At 36.4% G+C, this 9,392-nt stretch overlaps 1 protein-coding gene across 1 annotated transcript; it reads left to right on the top strand.

Annotated features, from left to right (window-relative positions):
- LOC104239832 (rab GTPase-activating protein 22) lies at window positions 1–5,262 on the top strand. Its single transcript, XM_009794557.2, has 13 exons — window positions 1–505; window positions 1,689–1,784; window positions 1,959–2,062; window positions 2,140–2,312; window positions 2,449–2,526; window positions 2,902–3,024; window positions 3,125–3,213; window positions 3,363–3,468; window positions 3,818–3,915; window positions 4,006–4,266; window positions 4,412–4,495; window positions 4,720–4,786; window positions 5,002–5,262. Exons 1-12 carry the CDS (start codon window positions 392–394, stop codon window positions 4,738–4,740), a joined length of 1,347 nt encoding a protein of 448 aa, XP_009792859.1. The 5' UTR covers window positions 1–391; the 3' UTR covers window positions 4,741–4,786; window positions 5,002–5,262.
- Window positions 5,263–9,392: the final 4,130 nt, after the last annotated feature.

The following is a 9,392-nucleotide window of genomic DNA, read 5'->3' as shown; positions in this document are numbered from 1 at the left end:
ATTATATAAGTTATTTACGCATTAAACGGCCAATGTTTGTGTGTGGATGTGTTGGGGGCCATTAAACAGACAACAAAAAAACAAAACTGTGAAAACAAAATATAGCAGAAATTTACAAACAAGAAGAAAACCTTTAAAAATCTCCCCCAACCACAACGCCACCACCAGCAAAAACAGCAAAAACAAAAGCAAGACAAGGAAAAAGGAAAAAAATCATTTTCTTGCTTTTTTTTTTCTCTCTTCAAATTTTTTATTTTTTATTTTTGTTGTTTCGACTCCACCAGCAAAGAAAGTTTTTTTGAAGAGTAAAAGCTGGTGGGTGCTGGTTTTTTGAGATTGAATATTTTTCTTTTTTGGGATTAATTTGAGGAAATATTATATATATAAAAAGATGGCAACTTTAGATATTTCGAAAATGTGGAGGGATCCTGGAGCTCCGGCTGATTCATTTTATCAAGTTCGCCCTGAATGTACAGATGTTCCCAAGTCCAAGTTTAGAATCAAGGTTTGTACATTCTGCACACCTATTATCACATCATTATTATTATTTTTTCTGTTTCAATTTACGTGTCGTACATAGTTTGACTTGGTATGGAATTTAAGAAAAAGAGACGAACTTTTGAAATTTGTGATCTTAAATATGACATAATATATATCCGCCTATAAGATTTTTGAAACTAGTGGTGTCATAACAAAAGCTTCTTATTAGGAAAAAAATATAAATGAGAAGTTTAAAGTCCATTGTTCCAAATATAGATTTTTTTTTTTGAACCGACTAACAAGGAAATAGGGAAAGAGAGCCTTGAGTTGTGTCCATGTGACCTATAAGTCATGAGTTTGAGTCGTGGAAGCAGCCGCTAATGCTTGCATTAGGGTAGACAGTCTACGTCACACCCCTTAGGGTGCTGCCCTTTTTGTCTTACAAATTTGTGAACCCCAATCTTACACTTCTCGGTCCACAGAAATCTGGATCCACAAAATTCTGAGACAAAAAAGTTGCCTCATACAACTGGTGTCAGTTGTATGAGACACAAAATAAAATTTTCCGTAATCTTGACATGCTTATAAGCAAAGATTGAACCTTAAACCTCTTTTGAAATTCCAGGTTAACTATAGTACTACTAGGAAGACATATAGAATAATGTTGCAAGAAATACTAGGGCGAAGGAGGTAAAATAATAGTCTCTTATTCGAGGTCTCAGGTTCAAGCCTTGGAAATGGAAAAGATTCTGGTAGGGAGCCCTTTCCCTTTTAACGAGCCTTATGCGGCATGAATCTGGATTAGACGGTACCCCACTCCGGGTATCTGGACGAAAAACCGGAAAAAAATGGCCTTTTATTCTGGTTGTAGGTATGTGTGTCCTCATATTGTATTGTCCGGAGGTTAGACGACGAGCATTTGAAGACAAAGAGGAGGTGTATTGACTAGCTCTGCCGTTTTTAGCACTCAAAAATTTGATCTAATTTATCTGTTTTCCGCTACAACTCAGGATCTGATAGAGTATCAATTTTACAAGATTGGTCAGAATTTATGATGTTTGGGACTGAGGCGTAGTAGTAGTTGTTGTTGTTGGTCAGAATTTCTGATGATATTTTTCAAGCAATAAGTTTTTTGCCTTACTGCATATCCCTTCTCCCCTTGCTTTCATACGTTCTACTCATGTTTTACTAACATTCTACTTATTCAGAACGGAAAAACTCTAAGCGCAAGAAAATGGCATGCTGCATTTTCCCCTGAAGGTTATCTTGATATAGGCAAAACACTTGGTCGAATTCATCGTGGGGTAAGCTTGACTTTTTGTCATGTTGGCTCTTGTCTATTGCTCTTTTATATAACATTCTTTGTGGAACGAAATGAAATGGTGTTACATAGTTTTAGTCTATCCTAAACTAATTCTAGGTGAGACGACTATTATGGTAAAATAGTAGACGATTTACATGTATCTGTGATATTTTAGGGAATTCATCCATCAATTAGAGGTGAAGTTTGGGAATTCTTACTTGGTTGCTACGATCCAAAGAGCACGTATGCAGAACGAGAGGATATACGAAAGCTACGAAGGTACTTTACTTTCTTTTCGACAAAAGTATAGAAAATGCTTATATTTGTCTAAAATTCTTATAATGCTTAATCATCAGGACACAATATGCTGTATTAAAAGAAGAATGCCGCACAATGTTTCCAACGATTGGAAGTGGTAGATTTATTACTGCACCTGTAATAACAGAAGATGGTGATCCCATTTTAGATCCTTTAGTACTTCAAGAGGCAAATGCAGCGAAAGAAGCGACTTCAGCTGGTCAAGCAAATGGTAATCTTGAAGATGTAGAGTTCTCAACTCGTCTTTTCATTTCTCTTTTTCTCTGTTTTTCTTCTATATATGGCTATAGGGTTGGTGGACGCGTATGATGTTGAGATTTGATCGTCGTTTAACCATGCAATAACAGGTGATTCCAGTGGTTTTGATATGGTAAAGGAACATGACAAAAGAGTAATAGAGTGGAAACTCTCATTACACCAAATAGGTTGGTTATTTATATAGATTTCACTTCACTTGATATATTTTCCTAGTCAATGCACACAGTTTTCAGTTAGGCAAATCAAGTATGGATTTGAGGGATGCTCTACAGATGTATCTTATCGATATGAGAACACTTATCGGCCATGTTGCTCGGACTCTCCAAAAATACTGTGGCACCCGCGTTGGATCCTCCAAGTATGTTGTGGCATCTGCACTGGATCCTCCAAAAATACACTACTTTTGAAGGATCTGACACGTATCCGGCAGCTATTTTGAGGAATCTGAGCAACATGGTTTATCAGTTTCCTTTCTCTTCACATTGAAAATTTCTTTGTATATGTCTTGAAACCTTCCATTCTTGGCTTTTTACTTGTGCTAGGACTCGATGTGGCTCGCACAGACAGGTCACTCGTGTTTTATGAGAACCAAGAGAATCTATCAAAGCTTTGGGATATCCTTTCTGTTTATGCTTGGTTTGACAAAGATGTTAATTATTGTCAAGGTCGGTTTTGTCGCAACATCTTCTTGGATTAAATTGTTTTGACTATCTTGGTTTCTCTTTGATCCTACAATTACTGAGAGATCTTGACATTGTTGAACAGGTATGAGTGATCTTTGCTCACCCATGATTATTCTTCTCGACGATGAAGCAGATGCATTTTGGTGCTTCGAACGTTTAATGAGACGACTGGTACATATTTACAATCTTTACTCAAACAGCATTATTTTCCTGAATACTATGTTACCTTTTGAGTCACATCTTCAGTTATTTGCATTACTGTATGTTTTATGTTTCGCAATTCTTATGACTGATACCAACTATTGTGCCAAATTTCAAAGAGAGGAAATTTCAGATACACAGAGAGTTCTGTTGGCGTAGAATCGCAGCTGAATAATCTAGCTTCAGTAACTCAAGTTATTGATCCTAAACTTCACCAACACTTAGGTAAAATCTCTTTACTTTCATATTTAATTTCTGAGCAATAAAGGCCACCCCGGTGCACAAGACATCCCGCGATCACACAGGGCCCCGGGGCCATTTTCATTGTTACTGTTTCCAACTGTTAAGGGCCGTACCCCAAGGAGTGTGATGTAGATACACTACCCTAATGCAAGCATTAGTGGCTGGTTCTACGGCGCGAACCCGTGACCTATAGGTCAAACGGAGATAAATATGCCGCTGCTCCAAGGCTCCCCTTCATTTGAATACTGAGCGATAAGCAAACGATATAACTTCCTCATTTCCCCTCGCGAAAAAAGTAACATAGTATTTTCCTTCTGATGTTGGCCTACAGATAAATTAGGTGGAGGTGATTATCTGTTTGCTGTCCGGATGCTCATGGTTTTGTTCCGCCGAGAATTTTCTTTTTGTGATTCATTATATCTTTGGGAGGTAAAAAAAAAATTCTACTGAAAAACCTCTTCTTGTTTCAGAGCTATTTATTCAATGATCTAACAGTTTGTCCTGATCTTTTTCGAACAGATGATGTGGGCACTGGAATATGATCCGGACTTGTTTCTTTTGTATGAAGATCCTGAATTAGCTGCTGATCAAAAATCTGAAGAATCAAAATCAAAGTCAAAATCGCGCCATATTGGGAAATACGAGCGAGAAAACATGAAAAATGGTGGCAAAGCATCAGAAGCTCCCCTACCGATATCTGTTTTTCTTGTAGCCAGCGTCCTGAAAGATAAGAGCGATAAGTTGCTGACTGAAGCAAGAGGACTAGACGACGTTGTTAAGGTTTTCGCATACATAAAACTTAAATGTTATTCTGATTTCCAACTCAAGGAGTAATACATACTTGTATTTATACTGATTTTTCGAAAAGTTCATAGTTTGCCCCTTATATGGATTCATACTTTAATCATTTGTTTACTATTTGCAGATACTGAATGATGTTAATGGAAACCTGGATGCTAAAAAGGCTTGCACTGGTGCAATGAAACTTCACAAGAAGTATCTTAAAAAGGTAATTTCTTCATCGAAATGATATTTATAGGTAAGCCTCCTGCAAATGCGGGATCTGTAATCTTGAAAATAAGACAAATTACCTGCTACGGTAGGTAAAAATGACCATTGACGGTGTATGTAACTTAAACTCGTCATTTATTAGTGTTAGTATGTTAGCAATATATGCAAGATTATTTCTGCAAGAAGCTATGACCTTTCAAATACTGATGCTGGTTAAAACAGGCGGCCAACACCAACAGGTAGCTAAGCTGAAAAGACTGGTTGATGATTCATAAATCATGAAGTTCATGTAAGTAACCTTTGTTACTCTCCTCCTTTAACCATGTGGTTATCTTTCGGATCTACGACGAGTTCGGTGGATTCAACTGAATACACTACTTTCGGTTCAAACTATGTATACATGTGCAAAAAAAAAACACTATAAGATGCATTCCTGATTCTAAATCCTGTATTCGCTGGTTGTCTTTCCGAGATTTCTCAATGAACTTAACCATTTTGCTGCAGGCCAAGAAGACTAACAAGTTTTATATTCGGATTTTTCAGCCATGCCAAAGGGACAGTGGCTGCTTATGTATACTGTGCTTGATTTAGCAAGAGAAATGTAAATTGCCATTCTTTCTGGTTCCATACTGAGACTACCATCATGTAAATGTATTGTTTTTTTTTCCAAGTAGCAAATGTGCCCTCAGCGGCTAATGTATACAGAGACACTCTTCCAAAGCTTGTATAATATGAATTTACTAAGTATAGAGCCATATTTATCTTGGTTGTGACTTGTTATTCTTTGGAAAAATGACATTGTATAGCCATTGTAAAAATAATAGCCAAAAAATGTATAAATTTTGTATATCTTTTGTATATATATACACTATGTATGTTATATAAAAAATTATACAAATTTTATACACTTTTTCGGCTATCGATGTAAATAATTTCTGACGCGGGCTAAAAGTGATAATACCCCTTATTCTTTCATGTAAACTGATAGGACAAATATTATGAAAGAAAATAACAGAATTATGATAAATGTAGCAGTAATCATGAAAGTTTTTGTCAACCGGAATGATTTCTTGCACGTAGCAAACATTTGATTGGTAACTAACGCCGTCTCTGACGGATCCACCAATTTTTTTAGGCTAATTGGACTCTGTCAATGAAATTCAGGAAAACCATCATGTATATAGGACACACGAAAGAATGGACGTATTCACTAATTCATGTTTCATGACCCCGAAACGCCAAAACACGATGTTAGTCATGGCGAGTATTGATCACAAAGTCTTTTTCGATGGACCCATCAAATTTCAAGCCAATCGGAATCTGTCAGTTTTTTTAGCGATAGAATCCAAGTGACCGTGCATAGTTTTCTTATGATCACGAAATGCCAAAAGATAATATTAGTCCTGGTGACTATAGCTCCAAGGGTCGTATCAGATGGATCCATAAATTATTAGGTCAATTGGAGTCCGTCAACTAAATTGAGGAAAATTAACATATATATAAACATATGAAATAATGAAATTAATCATTAATTTCTGTTTCATGACTCCGAAATGCCAAAAATTAATGTTAATCATGGTGAGTATTGCGCATAACATCGTATCCCATGGATCCACAGATTTTTAGGCTAATTGAAATTCGTCAATCATATTCAGGAAAATCATCATGTATATAAACAAACGAAAAATAGAAATAATCATTAATTCCTATTTTATGATCCTGAAACTCTAAAAAAAATTATTTTAGTAGTGGTGAGTATTGCTTACATGGCCGTATCACATGAATCCATCAAATTTTAAGCCAATCTGAGTCCGTCAAAAAAATTTAGGAAAATCAACACGTATATAAGCACACCAGAAATAGAAATAATTATTAATTCTTGTTCCATGTCCCCAAAGCGCAAAAAAATAATGTTAGTCACGGTGAATATTGCTCACAAGGCCGAATCTGACGGATCCACTAATTTTTAGGCCAATCAGAGTCCGTCAACCAAATTCAGGAAAACCATGATGTATATAAACATATGAAAAAATAGAATAAATATTAATTCCTGTTTCAGGACCCTGAAACACCAAAATATAATGTTAGTGATGGTGAGTATTACTTACAAGATTGTATCCCATAGATCCAAGGATTTTTAGGTCAATCGGATTCCGCCAATCAAATTCAGGAAAATCTTTATGTATATAAACACACGAAATTATAAAAATAATGATTAATTCATATTTATGACCCTGAAACGCTAAAAATAGCGTTAGTCATGGTCAGTATTCCTCACAAGGACATATCTATTGGATCCACTAATTTTTTGGCCAATCGGAGTCCTTCAACCAAATTCAGAAAAATAATTATGTATATAAACACACCAAAATAATGAAAATAATCATTAGTTCATGTTTCATGACCCTAAAACGCCAAAAAATAAAGTTAGTCCTCACAAGGTCGTATCTGATGGATCCGCCAATTTTAGGCTAATCAGATTTCGCCAACCAAATACAGGAAAATCATCATGTATATAAACATATGAAAAATAAAAATAATCACTAGTTATTGTTTCATGACACCGAAATGCCAAAAAATAACGGAAGCCATAGTGAGTGTTGCTCACAAGGTCGTATCTGATGAATCCACCAATTTTTAGGCCAATCGGAGTCTGTCAACCAAATTTAGAAAAATAATCATGTATATAATAAACCCACAAAAAATTAGAAAAAATCATACTAAATTCCTGTTTATGGGCCTAAAGCCCAAAAAAGAGGAATGGGCATGGCATCGCAATGACTATCGTTTCATTAGGTCGCTTCTTATGGATCCACAAAATTTTAGGCGAATCGGAGTCTGTCGCCTAAATTCATGATGAAATGGACATTAGCATAAAAAAAATGGAAATCGTCCTAAATTCTTGTTTTATGGCCATAAAACGCCAAGAAATAAGGAATGGTCAAGGTGAAGAATTGACTATTGTTTATTAGGTCGTTTCTGATGACCTCACAAAATTTTAGGCGAATCGGAGCCCGTTACCCGAGTTCATGAAGATGGCGTAGATATTAGCACACAAAATAATTGAAAAATCCTCCAGAATTCCCATTTTATGATCGTAAAACGCCAAAAAATGAGGTACAGTTAAGGCATAACGAGCCCCTCGGGACCACGTTCAAGCATGCCAACAAGTTCCATAACATAATATGAACCAACTCGAGGCCTCAAAATACATATAACAACATCGAAACGACGAATCGCACCTCAATTCAAACTTGATGAACTTTGAACTTTTCAACTTCCATAACTCGTGCCGAAACATAGCAAATCAGCCCGGAATGAACCCAAATTTTGCATACAAGTCTCAAATGACATAACGAAGCTCTTTCAATCCGAATCAAATATCAAAAAGTCCACTCCCGGTTGAACTTTTCAAAAATCTAACTTTTCGTCATTTCAAGCCAAATTCAACTACGGACCTCCAAATCACAATCCAGGCACGCTCCTAAGTCCAAAATCACCCAACGGAGCTAACGGAACCTACAAAATTCCAATCCGTGGTCAAATACTAAAAAGTCAAAACTTGGTTAACTCTTCCAATCTAAAGTTTCAACAATGAAATTCTTCCTTCCAAATCGATTCTGAATAACCTGAAAACCAAAACCGACGATTCACACAAGTCAAAATACATAAAACGATGCTACTCAAGACTTCAAATAGCTGAACAGAATGAAAATGCTCAAAATGACTGGTCAGGTCGTTACACGTGGATTGATGCAGATTGCTCGGACTATGGCACACGAAAATTTTGAAATCAGCCTGAATTCAAGTTTTTTGGCCCTAAAATGCCAAATAACAAGAAACTGTCATGCCGAAGCCATGACTTTTGTTCATTAGATCATTTTTAATGGCCCGCAAAATTTTAGGCGTTTCGAATCCGGTTGACCGGATTTATGAAGATGACGTGGACTATAGCACAAGGAAATTTGAAAATCGACCTGAATTCTAATTTTTTGGCTCTACAATACCAAAAAATGAGGAAAGGTCATGTCGAAGCCATAACTATTGTTCATTAGATCATTTTTAATGGTACCGCAAAATATTAGGCGATTCGTATCCGGTAGCCGGGATTCATGCAGATGGCCTGGGCTATAGCACGCGAAAATTTGAAAATCGGAATTTCAGCCTTTTGACCTTAATAAGCCAAAAAAGGAGGAATGGTTATGCCGAAGCCATGACTATTGTTCATTAAGTCATTTGATGACCCCTAATATCTTTAGGCGATTCAGATCCGGTGGCCCCCGTTCATATAGATAACGTGCACTATAGCACACAAAAATTTGGAAATCATCCTAAATTACAGTTTTTCCCCCAAAAGGGCCAAAAAACGAGGAACAATCATGCTGAAGCCATGACTACTGTTCATTAGGTCATTTTTGATAGTCCGGTAAAACTTTAGGTGATTCGGATCCAGTAGACTGGATTCATGTAGATGGCGTGGACTATAGCGTGTAAAAATTTTGAAATCGGCCCGAATTTAAGTTTTTGTACCTAAAGTGCCAAAAACAAGGAACGGTCATGCTAAAGCCATGACTATTATTTATTACGTAGATCATTTTTTATGGCCCCGCAAAATTTTAGGCTATTCGGATCTGGTAGCCCGGATCATGTAGATGGCGTGGACTATAGCACACGAAAATTTGAAAATCAGCCTGAATTCTAATTTTTTGGATCTCGGGGAATACGTCGATACCAAATAAATATCCTTAAGACGTATCTTTAGCACGTCTCAAGCTGCAAATATGTCTGCTTTTTTAACAATTACTATAATTTTTTTGGAATAAAATTCACTCCTTCGAAAGGTGCTCCATAACAATTACTTTGGGTCGTTTAATAGAAATCATGATAATCAGTCA

This window comes from Nicotiana sylvestris, chromosome 8 (assembly GCF_000393655.2).
Source record: "Nicotiana sylvestris chromosome 8, ASM39365v2, whole genome shotgun sequence".
Taxonomy (NCBI): Eukaryota; Viridiplantae; Streptophyta; class Magnoliopsida; order Solanales; family Solanaceae; genus Nicotiana; species Nicotiana sylvestris.
The sequence above is the reverse complement of the archived record's forward strand: the minus strand, read 5'-3'. Positions and strand labels throughout refer to the sequence as shown.